Source organism: Haliotis rufescens, unplaced genomic scaffold, assembly GCF_023055435.1.
Source record: "Haliotis rufescens isolate VD_foot unplaced genomic scaffold, xgHalRufe1.0.p SCAF_123, whole genome shotgun sequence".
Classification (NCBI taxonomy): Eukaryota; Metazoa; Mollusca; class Gastropoda; order Lepetellida; family Haliotidae; genus Haliotis; species Haliotis rufescens.
Window position 1 is genome coordinate 18,804 of NW_025963806.1, and position 15,228 is coordinate 34,031.

Sequence of the window (15,228 nt, forward strand, 5' to 3'; positions counted from 1 at the left end):
TCTAGCGAAACATTTGTGGACATGTTTCGATAAAATATTTCGGTCGGGTGACATCGTGCCCTCCCTCGTTGGCCCGAGTAGCGAAGTAAACACAATAAAACACTATGCAGGTAGCGGTGCAGTTAAGAAGAAAGTTGCCGATTAATTTCTCGTTGAAAGAAGTGGTGATATCAAAAGGTTATTTTACTGACGCGCGAAGTGTGGAAAGACTCCAGCAGTGTCGAAATCTCGTGACGTCAGTCGCGCACCCGTGATTTTATGAACGAAGGTGTGACGTCACGAATCTATTTCTGTGTAAAATGTGTATAAATAAACACAAGGGTATATAAGACAAACTATTTTTACATCTTTACTATTTTGACGGAGACGACCAAGACTGGATCAAACTGTAACATGTCTTGCACAGTTAAGGTAGTGTATAATTGGTAACGTAATAGCAATGGAAGGCTACAAGCAATGCATCTCCGTGTCGCTGTAGACCCGTGGAGATTCCGGGGTAGAATAGGTCTTCAGCAACCCATGCTTGCCGTAAAAGGCGACTATGCTTGTTGTAAGAGGCAACTAACTGGATCGGGCGGCCAGGCTCGCTGACTTGGTTGATACATGTCATCAATCACAATTGCGTGGATCGATGCTCATGATGTCAATCACTGGATTGCCTGGTCCAGACTCGATTATTTACAGACCGCCGTCATATAGCTGGAATATTGCGAAATGCGGCAACAACAAACATACACTGAAGAAATAAAATTGGAAATAAGACGGTTATTTATTTATACATATGCAAGACAATGAAGCGAGCACGTGAGATAGAAATGTGTTCAATTTTTCACAAGATTAAGAGAGCATGCGTTATCTTAAAGGGATTACATTTTCCATATTTTCAATGGCGTATTTCTATTTTTCAGCCAACCGTTTTCGCAGCTGAGCCCTTCAACCCCGAGCAAGCGGCGGACGCCTTAAGGAAAGCTATGAAAGGCCTTGGTATGTTGTAGTCTGGAATTCTCTACTTCTAAATAATATTTAGTCATCATCAGCGTAATTCATCCATCGATGCAGAGGTAGGAAAATGGGCCCCAGTATCTCATGCTTGTCTAAACAGTCGACTGATGAGGTTCGTCAGAGTACGTGACTTGGCTGACTGCATGTTGTCACACCCTGTTGACGTGGGTCTATGCTCATGCTGTCACTCACTGGTTTTCTTGATCCAAGCCACCCTGAAGACCCGGGGTAGAAGAGGCCTCCACCAACCCAAGCATGTCGTAAGAGGCGATTAACGGGATCGGGAGGTCAGTCTCGCTGACTCGATTGATGCATGTCATCGTATCCCAAAAGCGTATAGATCGATGCTCATAGCGTCAATCACTGGATCGTCTGGTCCAGATTCGATTATTTACAGACCGCCGTCATATAGCTGGAATATTGTTGAGTACGGCGTTAAACAACAAGCAAACAAACACTTGCGTGGGTCGATGCTCATGACATCAATCACCGGATTGTCTGGTCCAGATTCGAGTATTTACAGACCGCCGTCATATAGTTTGAATATTGTTGGGTACGGCGTTAATCACGAAAACAAACAAACACTTGCGTGGGTCGATGCTCATGACATCAATCACCGGATTGTCTGGTCCAGACTACGGCTTCAGGGGCTCGCTCGTGTAGGTGATGGGAGCGGAGACCCTCATGGACGTGTTGGGTTGATGATGTGGCGTAGCTGAAGAGACAATCCATTCAGACTGGGGACGGTCGGGTAGCCTCGTGGTTAAAGCGTTCACTCGTCACGCCGAAGACCCGGGTTCGATTCCCGACATGGGTACAGTGTGTGAAGCCCATTTCTGGTGTCCCCCGCCGTGATATGGCTGGAATATTGTTAAAAGCGGCGTAAAACCATACACACTCACCATTCAGACTGACATACAAATCCACATCACCAATATTGAACTCGAAAGATAAATGCCTATTGTCAACTACTATTAAAATCTGAGCAGAAATTATGTTTGTCTGTGAGAATGGATCTAATACGACCAGTTTGTGTTTTATTTTGCATATATAAAGGTCCTTTAAATTGTGTTTGTCGTCGGAGCTCTCTCACTGCTTGGTATGATAGCGTTGACAAAACGTGGGATATTTTACGGTGCTTCAAACAATTTGAATGACATGTTTAAGCTACTTCAAGTATCCTAACAAATATTAAAAGGTTTTTTTGCATCATTATGAGCCAGTATGATGTACAATACGATGACCGAGAACACTAGTGTGTAACTGTAAATTAACGTAATCAATCGATGCTCGATGTCATTGGTAACATTTCTATATTGGTAACAATCCAAACGAACCTTAAAAGCCCTAACGAGGAGGCGTGGCTTAATTAGCACGGACGGCTAGGCCTGCAAGCTGATTTGGTTTTTCTACCAGTCGGGTACAGAATATGTGCAATCTTGTGTTTTATACATATATTGATTCCATGTATGTCAAGGGGATTGCAAGTAGGGGCGTGCCGAGTACCCTTGATTTAACGTGAAATATATAATTTTAACATTGTAAGATATTTCCATTTCAATTTTGGGTGTGCGATCAAAATATGTTATACGTGCAATATATATATGCAACCCTGAAACCTATATATACTCATCGACACCGAAATGGGGAAAGATTTACCAAAGTTACCCCCTTGCGTAAGCAAGTCTAGCCGCTTTCCATTTGAGAATCTTATTAAGTCTGTCATCAAAGTAGCGTTGTCCAGTGTCGGCTATCTTAAAGCGGGGCAGATAGAATAGATCGTCGTCACGTAGCTGAAAGCACCGTGTTTAAACAAATATATTTACAGGCCACACTTATATAACTGTTATATTCCTGGCTACACAGTCTCATTTAAATCAGATCTTAGTCCTCGCTACCGCTAAACAAAGATCTGAGGACATCTCATTACGGGTAATTTCAGACCGACCTTTCGCGAACTTTGACCGACCAGTCGAATGACTGACAAGAATGATCTGGTAAGCGACGCTCTGATTGGTCGGATGAAAGGTCGTTCTGACGTGACCCGTAACGGGATGTCCTCAGATTTTTGTTTAGCCGTAGCGAGAACTAAGATCCGATTTTAATGAGATTACTGGCTACAAAGCCAACAAACTTGTGTGTAACTAATGAATTATGCATTGCTGTCTTTGTTGCCAGGAACGGACGAGGGCATCATTATAAACATTATGATGACCCACGACAACAGACAGAGGAGGGAGATTGAGAAAACTTTCAAAACCATGTTTGGAAAGGTAACCACTTTATTTGCTAGCGCGGGGCGGTCGGGTAGCCTAGTGGTTAAAGCGTTCGCTCGTCACGCCGTAGACCCGGGTTCGATTCTCGACATGGGTACAATGTGTGAAGCTCATTGCTGGTGTCCCCCGCCGTACTGTTGCTGGAATATTGCTAAAAGCAGCGTAAAACCATACTCATTCAATCACTCACTATTTGCTAGCCCGCTAGCCCGAGGCTAGGGAAATTCACACAAGAACATACTATTTTTTGTCAGAATTATTCTGTGATCTGTCTTCCAGCTGAGCATCTGAAAATCTAGCGGTGGAACCATTCCTGTACATTACATTATGGTCGTTGTTGGTTGGTTTGCCCGCGTAATACCCGTGGGTTTCATAAAAGTTGAAAGCGTCTGCGGTACTACTGCCTGTCCTTGAAGCTGACGGGACCCGTGAAGATTCCGGGGTAGAATAGGTCTTCAGCAACCCATGCTTGCCGTAAAAGGCGACTATGCTTGTCGTAAGAGGTGACTGACGGGATCGGGTGGTCAGACTCGCTGACTTGGTTGATGCATGTCATCGTGTTCCAATTGGATCGATGCGCGTGATGTCAATCACTGGATTGTATGGTCCAGAACGACGTCATATTGCTGGAATATTGCTGAGTGGAACGTTAAACAACAAACAAACAATTGCAAAATCACGCTGACACGCCGTGATGTAACTGAAATACTGACATGGTCAACCCTCATCACTCTGTTTCTTTCAATTCCTATCTGATTCAGAAAACTCTTTCTGATTAACTGTGCGTTTAACGTAGTCTTCAGGTTAAAACACAAATCAGACGCTCGGCCAAACAATTTGAATTTTTAAAAAATCATTTTATCATATGTTTTGCGCAATCCTTTACGAAGGTGTCACGCGCTAGTGAGGGGCTTGGACGTAATCCTGTCAAGGGACGTAACTCTGTATTCGCGTCTTCATTTTCTTCAATGCGGAAGTAAAATAATTCAAATCGGGTGGTGAGAAATACGAACATATAAAACGGTGCCTCGGGTATATGCTTGGTGGGATTTCGGGAGGGAGAAGGAATAATTTGGGGGCCTGGAATCCTTTTTGAAAGAAAATATTATTCCGGAAAATTCTTGAAATCAATAACGTGGCCTCAGATTTTACATGCAATATAACTGTTAGGTGTGTTATATATTATATGTTTAGGAGAACAAATGGTCGGCTCTTTCTTGAAGCTACGGAAGCCTTTAAGGGCCATTTGTTTTTTCAATTTTTTTTCGATACTGAGTTGAAATTTCAAGATACTAAGTCGAAATTTCAAGATACTAAGTTGAAATTTCAAGATACTAAGTTGAAATTTCAAGATACTAAGTCGAAATTTCAAGATACTAAGTTGAAATTTCAAGATAGTATCAACTTCTGTATCTTGAAATTTAAAGATAGTATCTTGAAATTTCAACTTAGTATCTTGAAATTTCAACTTTACATCTTGAAATTTCAACTTCTGTATCTTGAAATTTAAAGATAGTATCTTGAAATTTCAACTTATTATTTTGAAATTTCAACTTTACATCTTGAAATTTCAACTTCTGTATTTTGAAATTGCAACTTAGTTTCTTGAAATTTTAAGATAGTATCGAAAAAATTTTTTTTTAAAAATTGCCCTAAAAGGGTTTCTGTATGAAGCTCTGACCGAAACAATATTTTGTCTCCAGCCAAAATACCAAAGCACGTACTGAAGTAAAAATACTTTGTTTGATTTCTAGGATTTACGAGCAGAGCTGAAATCTGAGCTGAGCGGACGGTTCGAGGACGTGACGCTGGCGCTGTTGGAGGCCCCCAGGACATTCGACGCTAAAGAAATCAAATCCTCAATAAAGGTATGCTTGATCTTCGGGGAAACGGGGGACCAGTTGGTCAAAGGTCTGACTCCCTGAGTTGCGTTCCTCAGCCGTGCCAGGATGTACTGTCTTGGGTTGAAGCTTAGATTCGCTCTGAGTTTTATCTTGTGGCTGTGAGTACCGTGTCACGTGGATTGTATCAACGTGTAAATCGTCACTCACTTTCGTCACGCCGACACTATAATCAAGGCCAAACTCGCTCACAGTATAAAGCGACCGCCTCCGTGGTCTAGTGGTAGAGCGTCCGCCCGGAGAGCGGAAAGTCCGGGGTTCGATCCCCGGCCGCGCCATACCAAAAGACGTTAAAAGATGGTACTTGTTGTTACCCTGTCTGGCGCTCGGCATTAAGGGGCTAAAACAAGGACTGGTCGGCTCGGAGTCAGTATACTGTGTCTGAGTGGGGTATTCATGTTAAACTGCGGCATGGAGTCTCAGTGAGCTAGCACTATAAATCGGCATCAGTTCGGACTAGTACAAGCAGCCACACACACACACGTGCATGCCCGGCGCTATATAAGTGCAATAATCTTGGACGCGACGTTAAACCCTTTTTCACCTCACCTGACAGTATTAAGCTAGAAAGGCTAATTATGACTGAAATATTGTTTAAATCTGCGTTAAACACACCCACGATGTTACACTAATTCTCAAAGGAATTATTTTCAAGGGAAAGTTAGCAAAAACAGTAACAAGCTATGACAGGTACCCTGTACAATATAGGTCGGGATCCTGAATATTTTGGCGGACTTTTTTGGTTGTGAAGACTTAGCAAACAATTTCATAAAAATGTTCCCCAAATAATGTGTGATCCCTTACTTTATTCGCGCAGTATATATCAGTGAGATCCGAGAGTATTTGTGATGTTCTCCTTGTAGGGGGCTGGAACTGACGAGACGACCCTCATCGAGGTCCTGTGTTGCCGAACTAACAAGGAGATTGAGGAAATCAAGGCAGAGTATAAAAGATGTAAGGGTATTTCATATAATAAGATGGGATCACAGGGTGGCCCAGTCTTCTTGGGCGCCATCGGGGTTTCCAATCCATGGCTATGTTATTTGGTTTGTGAGCACCATGCGTGAAGATCCGGTTTAGACCAGGCCTTCAGCAACCCATGCTTGTCGTAAAAGGGGACTAACGGGATCGGGCGGTCAGGCTCGCTGACTTGGTTTATGCATGTCTTGATATCCCAAATGCGTAGATCGATGTTCGTGATGTCAATCACTGGATTGTCTGGTCCAGACTCGATTATTTACAGACCGCCGTCATATAGCTAGAATATTGTTGAGTGTCAGGGTACCATCTTTTAACATGTTTTAATGATTGGCCGGGGATCAAACCTCAGACCGACTCTCTCCCAACTAGAAAGTGGAGACGGTCTCACTTATTTTGAAAACAATGCAAAAGATGTTTACCATTTCGATCACATCGCATCGGGTATGCATCTGAAAATAATTCTGTCCATGTCAGACTGTCATTTTCCTCGTGACTGTCGTAAGCTGTCGTGACTTGCTTGATTAGAATTGGTACCAATAACTCATATGTTTAATGAAAGAATCGACTGAAATGGATCAGGTATTCAGACAGGAAGCCTTGGGGTGTCAACGTACATATTATCTGCAGTGCCCTACACGACAGCCACCCCTTCAGTTATAATAAACAAGTGAGGTAGAAGGGTGATTCCCGCCTACTTCATCCAGCAGATGGACAGGCTAATGCCGACGCGACGTCAAATGTTAACTCACTCGCGCGGACAGAGCTCATCTTAACCACATGCGGCGTGTTTGTTTCAGTGTTTCAAAAGGATCTTGAGAAGGACATCCAATCAGATACAAGCGGTCACTTCAAACGCTTTCTGACGTCACAAGTGACAGCCAATCGGTCTAACACCACAGAAGTGAATCCTAGCGACGCACTCATTGATGCCCAGGAACTTGTCAAGGTGAAGCCAAATAATTCATACATATATATTTAAATCAGTCAGTGAATTTTGCAAAATATTTCAAAATCTTAATATTGCCATACCGAGAATAAACACTGGATTTATTTTATGCATGGATTTCTCAGCATTATGATCTCTGCCATTAAACCCCGGGGTAAAGAGTGCCTTAAATGGAGGAACTACGGTAATAAAATAGGGGTACGGTCGTCTAACACTGTCACAATTCGGAACACATCAGGAATTTGTTTTATCTCAAAATTATTTATATAACTCATATTCGAAACCAGGGCAGCTTCCATCCTCCATGAAATACCTTTCACTCCCTAAATCACTCTCATTCTCTGACACTCTAAACTCACTCTCTCATTCACTCTCTCATTCTTTAACTCACTCATTCACTCACTCATTCAATCACATTCGCAGGCTGGAGTGAAGAAGCTGGGGACGGATGAGTCAGTATTTAACCGCATCCTGAGTCTGAGAAGCTACAGCCAGCTGAAGGAAGTGTTCAAGGCGTACCAGATGGCCTGTGGGGAGGACATCGAGGCCTCCATCAAGAAGGAGACAAGCGGGCACCTTGAACAAGCCTATCTCTCTGTCGGTAAGTGAATCTCTCTGTCGGTAAGTTAATCTTAGTGAATCTCTCTGTCGGTAAGTGAATCTTAGTAAATCTCTCTTTCGGAGTGAATCTTAGTTAATCTCTCTGTCGGTAAGTGAATCTCTGTCGGTAAGTGAATCTTAGTTAATCTCTCTGTCGGTAAGTGAATCTTAGTTAATCTCTCTTTCGGTAAGTGAATCTCTCTGTCGGTAAGTGAATCTTAGTTAATCTCTCTGTCGGTGAGTGAATCTTAGTGAATCTCTCTGTTGGTAAGTGAATCTTAGTTAATCTCTCTGTCGGTAAGTGAATCTTTGTTCATCTCTCTGTCGGTGAGTGAATCTCTCTGTTGGTTAGTGAATCTTAGTTCATCTCTCTGTCGGTAAGTGAATCTTAGTGAATCTCTCTGTCGGTAAGTGAATCTTAGTAAATCTCTCTGTCGGTAAGTGAATCTTAGTTCATCTCTCTGTCGGTGAGTGAATCTCTCTGTCGGTAAGTGAATCTTAGTTCATCTCTCTGTCGGTGAGTGAATCTTAGTGAATCTCTCTGTCGGGAAGTGAATCTTAGTTAATCTCTCTGTCGGTAAGTGAATCTTAGTTCATCTCTCTGTCGGTGAGTGAATCTTAGTGAATCTCTCTGTCGGTAAGTGAATCTTAGTTAATCTCTCTGTCGGTAAGTGAATCTTAGTTCATCTCTCTGTCGGTAAGTGAATCTTAGTGAATCTCTCTGTTGGTTAGTGAATCTTAGTTAATCTCTCTGTCGGTAAGTGAATCTTAGTTAATCTCTCCGTCTGTAAGTGAATCTTAGTTAATCTCTCCGTCGGTAAGTGAATCTTAGTTAATCTCTCCGTCGGTAAGTGAATCTTAGTTAATCTCTCTGTCGGTAAGTGAATCTTAGTGAATCTTTCTGTCGGGAAGTGAATCTCTCTGTCGGTTAATGAATCTCTCTGTTGGTTAGTGAATCTTAGTTAATCTCTCTGTCGGTAAGTGAATCTCTCTGTCGGTAAGTGAATCTCTCTGTTGGTTAGTGAATCTGTCTGTTGGTCAGTGAATCTCTAGATCTCTGTTGGTTAGTGAGTCAATTTCATATGTATCACCCAAAACTGGCTGCCAAGTAAGATCCAGCTTTTGATTGATCAAGCAATATCGTTACAAAGTAATTGCATCAGGATGTACGAGCATGGTTCGGACAGACCTATGAATATAATTAGGGGGAACACGCACACGCACACGCACACGCACACGCACATACACGTCGGTATATACGTGCAGTAATCTTGAATGCCATTTTACCGTCATTTTCACGTATCACGCATGACCGCTCGTGTCACGGACAAATGACGTTGCGGAAACATGGGAGTCGCGGTGAACACCCCGTGTGATAAATAAGTTATCTCCCTTGCAGTGAAGCTGGTTCGGAACACTCCGGCTTTCTACGCTGAGCTGCTGTACAAGAGCATGAAGGGAGCCGGCACCAAGGACAAGCACCTCATCAGACTCGTGGTTTCCCGCTGTGAGGTAAGGAGTTACTCACACATGTCTAATCTCCTCAGCAGGGTTTAAGAACACGGATTAAATTCCAGGACAGTCTTGATTTGAGAAGATTTCCGCCCCTAACACCTGTTTCTATTTTGTGCTACGGCAACTTAGCCCGATATAAAATATGTTTAAATACTTCTAGGTAGTTTTTATATATTTTATTTAAATTCGAGACAGGGGTTACGGAAGTGTCCCTTTGCGTTCTTTTAACATATTTCTTGAGTGAGCTCTGTATGCGAGCGGGTAACATAAACGTTTTTCGGGTACTTAGCCAAACATTTTCTATTAACTTAATTTATAAACTAAGAACATAATTAACAGGAAGTTAAGAATTAACTTCAAAATGGTTTGTGTTTATGGCCCCGGTGTGCGCAATGCGTGAGGTAATTTTTACGTTTATACCTCCATTAATGCAAAACCATATTGAAGTCAGTTCTTATAAATAAATACGTAAACAATAATAACTTCACATACTGCTTATTTATTCATTAACACACAAACACTGTGGACAACAACAGCATTCAGCACAATAATTTAACACAATCTCCGCCTAATCTATTATCATCCAAAATGTTTTTTGGTTTAAGGAAACACTTCAATTTATTTATTTCAAAATTGGACGCCATTTGTTTTAGATATGGGTAGGATATTCGGTAAAATACGAAGAAACAGTGTTCCCCGAACATGTAGATGCATGAAACAATAGTTAATCATATCCAAGTTTTATTTGAACCATTTTATCTTTGTGTATTTAAGAAAATAAGATATGAAAAATGTCCTCGTATGATGGCATTAGCGATCATTCGTGTAATTCCGGAAAAGGAAGAATGTTAATGAAAGGAACGAGTGGTGACGATGAAATTCATTCGTCACCACTCGCCCCTTTCCGTAACCTGCAAGAAGACTCGTCCCCCTATCGATGAATGTTATGTGCGAAAATACGACAAACCATTCAGAATGCGCGTAAGATTTTAAGTTCTTCGTCAAAGAATCCCTCAGAAATAATTTTTGACTTTACATATGTCTTAAAATATACCCAAGACACAGTTAAATTTGTTCAATCATACTGTATAATTCCGCACGTCCCAATGTGCTTAAAATTGCATCTGAAATATATATAATACATGGGGAAATAATATGTGAACCATTACGCAACGAGTTGACAATAGTTTTAGGTATGCCCGTTTGCGCTAAGACGGAACCCGGTCGCAAAAATGGCCATGAGAGGGGCACGAGTCGCTATTCGGCTTGTCCCGGAATAACATGAGTTGGTCACGAATGGATGAAATTAAGAATCCTTGACATAATGTTCCGTAGCTTAGACATAGTTCGAAATCTAATCTCTCTCTTTTTGTTTTTAGATCGACATGGGACTGATAAAAGAAGAATTTGAGCGGAACTACGGTAAAACGTTGGCGAGCTTCATCAAGGGTGACACAAGCGGCGACTACAGGAAGATTCTACTTGGTCTCATCGGAGAAGCATGATGACGTCATTAGACATTTAGTACGTCATAATGCACATGACGTTATTTCATCATGACACAACACAGTTAATTCCACAAGTTCAACCTCTTGGATGAGATTGTAGTGATTTGTCATAACTAAAATGCAGTCATCATTAGTGAGAGTGAACAGTTTGTGAAAATGGAACCATTTATTTGGAAGTCGTGGAGGTATATGCAATACTAGTACTATGGATTCATTGCTACACAGTTTCGCGTTGTTACACGGAATCGCCTTGTGTATATAACATTTATGTAGCCATGTTGGTTTTTGTTGAAGGCGTCGGCGTTTAGACAGGTCGGGTATATCATCATCGATGACCAGTGTATTATATCTCTATTCTATAATGATAATCATCATGGACCTATTCGCCTCGTTCTCAGTCTGGCTCGAATTGCACGGGGCTATACAGCCGTCCAGTAAAGTTGGGCTGTTTTTTTAAACAATTGTAACATCAGCGATAGAATTGGTACAAATCACCTGCTTGTAGGAAAAGAATTTGTCTTAATACTCAGGAGTATATATTTTACAGCTACAAGTTCATTTACTTGATTAAATACGTCAAGGGCTCACTCGCCAGAGTCGGAAATTTTGAATGTAGGTTTATGCGAAGTCACGTTCAGAAAGGGGGTTTTGATTGGTTGTTGGTTTAAGGTCATTATTGTGCTAGGTTAATGGTAAGATAGATGGAGAAAGGATAATAGGATATATTACACTGGGTAATGAAGGATGGGATTTATTTAACCTTGAATAACTGTCCAAAACGAATGCTGGTATTTTTGACCAATAAAACAACCCGAAAACATTTAAACAGCACCACGTGACACATCAGTGGAGCGTGTGTTTTTTATCAATACACTTGAACACGGTAAACTTCCCATTGCAGATGAGCACTGAGATCATTTTTCATTTTTGAAGCCACAAAAAATATCTTCTAAACCAGTGCAGCAAAAGGACTATTTGTTTGCTATGATTGACTCGACTGGTCGACTTGTAGGGACGGAGATGTGTGGACGGAGATGGCTTGACCACCGTCACCGTCGTGCGTTTCAAAATGACGTCTTAATTTCATTTCATTTTGTTTTTCTGTTTCGTGCTACATTAGCTTTATAGAAGGTCAGTATTTTCAAACTTTCAAAGATTTACAATTTTTAATGGAAATTTCCATTTTAAATAATAATATGAAACGTAACTATCGCCTTCCTGATATTTGGAGTGACACTGCTGAATCTGAGAGAAGAATAAAAACAAAATACACAGGAACTGGATTTTTTTATAACATAATTTAAAATGCTCTCGAAAATCTGGAACGATCTTTTTAGGAAATATTCAGTATATCCTGACCAATGACATTATAGAGATGACGAAGTCTTTGGCCGTAGCGAATAACAACACCCTCGAAAAAACGATTGCTTTAAAGAAGCTTGATATAGAAGAAACACAGCCTTTGTTGAGATAATTGTTTATATAGAGTTCTATACTGTTATTGTTTGTTGCAATGTATTTTCTTGCTGCTCTTTGTGCACTTTTTTTAAATGCAGTGTTTCTATTATGTCACAATTTTGGCTCTCGATAACTCGAAGCCGGTTAATTCGAAACAGTGATACATTCTGCGCCGAAAATGTTCACTTTGAAATCATTCCAAGTATACTCAACCCCCCCCCACCACCACTTTGCAAAATTCTTCTGTGATTATTGGGGTCACATACTCGACACACGTTGTTTTTTTTCCATTAGTGTGATATTTTATATATATTTAATTAAGTATATACTTTATTGAATGTTTGGTTGACACGATTCACATTCCAGCTATAACATAGCGTAAGTTGACACAGAGTTGGTGAATGTTTGAAGAGTAAGATGTTTGATAGTGACAAGAATTATACTATTTATCTTATAGCTAATGTCATTCACATCACACGATAACACCTGCCATGAATGTTGTCCTAGTCCTTGTCGAGGTTACTATTAAGTTAGTACTAGCTTTTATATTTAGGCAGAACACTCAGGTATGGAATCGTTAGAGTAGCATTACTTGCTGTGCATCTATAGCAGAGGCCCACATCGACAGCTGAATATTACCACGTGAATATCTACTGCATGCATTGTCACGATAGGAATTAGAAACATCAGTTGGAACTTCCATTTGTGCTGGGAAAACTGGAAAGCTATCATTGTCGAATCACTGTCGTTCCCTCTCGGCTATTTCCGCCACCCACGTGACATTGGGATTGAGGTGAGCCGATTCGTCACATCTCGACATTCTCGCGTTGAATTTCTTGGATGATTGGAAATTTATAATTTGTGGCCATTTGTGTCCTACCGAATGTGTTCCTTCAAATGCCTTATGAAGATGTTCGTCATTCGGCTTGTACCGAAAATCCACGAGTTGCGAATCGTAACTTCCGGCTCTCCTGATTCACATTCTTCCGGTTCTCCCAGGATTGATTGTCAAACCGGAAGTCTCCAGTTCTGATTACGTCATGGTTGTGCGAGAGCCTCCTGGCGGCAGGTTGCTTAGTTACAACCTTCAGTCACCAGATGGTATAGCAATATTCTATTCTTCAGATTTAACACACGTTTTCCTCACTGTTAACTTATCTCGAACCATCGTGACTATCCGTGTCATTCCGGGACCGCCCGGAAAGGGGCGAATGGTGACGAATTGGGCAGAGTATCAGGTCTGTTAACTGCATCACTTTGTTTTCCTATACTATTACGAATTAAATCTTTTCTTACATACTTTTTATGTTTGTCTGTATTTAACACGTGCGTGAAGATCTGATGACACCCCCATAAGAAGTCGGGGACTCGGGTGGCCCAATCGTCTAAGCCGCTGTAATTCGCTGTGGAGAGTTGCGTCCCCTAGGCACGCCAGACACTTGTGATCGTGGGTTCGAATCACAGTTCTTCCCGATTATGTCTCTGGGTTTGGCAGCACCATACCCGGTAAACGTTTGAGACCTGCATCACTTGGGGCTTTCCTCTACGTTAGGCAGGCACGCCGTGATATAACTGGAATACTGTTCAAGGGTCGTAAAAAACAGTCACTCACTAATAAGATGTCTGTATCCTGCAAAGGAATAGTTTATTGGCATTTGGGAAACAGTGTATAGTATGTTTTGTGGAAAAAATTCAAAGTCAAACCTTTTGTGTTAATAGTGAAAATGAATAGATTGCGTGATTGCGCTTCGTTTGTTGGATTCAGGGGCGGTCGGGTAGCCTAGTGGTTAAAGCGTTCGCTCGTCACGCCGAAGACCCGGGTTCGATTCCCGACATGGGTACAATGTGTGAAGCCCATTTCTGGTGTCCCCGCCGTGATATTGCTGGGATATTGCTAAAAGCGGCGCAAAACCATAGTCACTCACTTGTTGGGTACAACAGGGCAAGAAATAGGTAGTACTCATTCCCCACACGATCTGACCTTACGTAGAGGGGAATGTCCGAGTCACTCTCCACGGAGAGGGGTATTCTCCGACTGCTTCCTCTACTCTTACACTTTGACAAGACATTCCAAGAGCCATAAAACAAGATCTGCTCGCGACGGAGCACATGCAACAGTGGCAACGAACACAATCAACTCAAACAAAAGAATGACGTCACAGATGTGTTTTAGATTGGTACAGTGTGAAGTAACTGGAAGTAATATCCGTCATGATAACGTTTGAATATTTCGAAAGGTGGCCTCTCGTCCTGCTCAGGCCCTCACTCACTCACTCACTCACACACTTACTCACTCAACGGTATTAGGGAAAAGTGCGATCTCAGCCTTAAAAAAATCGAACAGACAAAGGCTATTTTCCAGCTATATGATGGCGGTCTGTAAATTATCAAGGTCGGGCCAGAAAATCCAGTGATTCACGTCATGAGCATCGATCCACGCAATTAGGATACGATACAATACATCAACCAAGTCAGCGAACCTGACCACTCGATCCCGTTCGTCGCCTCACGGCGAGCAGGGTTGCTGAAGATCATTTTTTAAAACGTAGATCCTTAATTTCTTGTTCCCGTGTTACATGGAGGGGAATTTCCTGTTGCGTCCCGTTAGGCTACGAGAATCCTTTCCGAAACGCTGTCATCAAACATCTGAATCAGTCCTTTACACTGTAAGCGGGGGCGGTCGGGTAGCCTAGTGGTTAAAGCGTTCGCTCGTCACGCCTAAGACCCGGGTTCGATTCCCGACATGGGTACAATGTGTGAAGCCCATTTCTGGTGTCCCCCGCCGTGATATTGCTGGAATATTGCTAAAAGCGGCGTAAAACCATATTCACTCACTCACTCACTCACACCGTAAGCTGACACGCTGTGGTGGTACTCAAACACTGTTCACATCAGCCTGAAAGAAAACCCATTCACACACTCACCATCAGAACCACGTGATGCGGTAATCCATCCTGTGTTCAAGTGCTCGTCAAGTTCCGTCAGGTTCGTCACGGAAAAGGCCGAGGAGTCCGACAAGCAGGCTCCCTTAGAAAACTACA

The 15,228-nt window shown here is 41.9% G+C and overlaps 1 protein-coding gene across 1 annotated transcript; it reads left to right on the plus strand.

Moving 5' to 3' along the window:
• Positions 1–367: 367 nt before the first annotated feature.
• On the plus strand, positions 368–13,486 carry LOC124117423 (annexin A11-like). The gene is made up of 9 exons (XM_048393947.1): positions 368–411; positions 909–984; positions 3,181–3,275; positions 5,033–5,146; positions 6,043–6,133; positions 6,958–7,106; positions 7,530–7,707; positions 9,106–9,218; positions 10,601–13,486. The coding sequence occupies exons 1-9, from the start codon at positions 394–396 to the stop codon at positions 10,724–10,726; spliced, it is 960 nt and encodes a 319-aa protein (XP_048249904.1). The 5' UTR covers positions 368–393; the 3' UTR covers positions 10,727–13,486.
• The last annotated feature ends 1,742 nt before the right edge of the window (positions 13,487–15,228 follow it).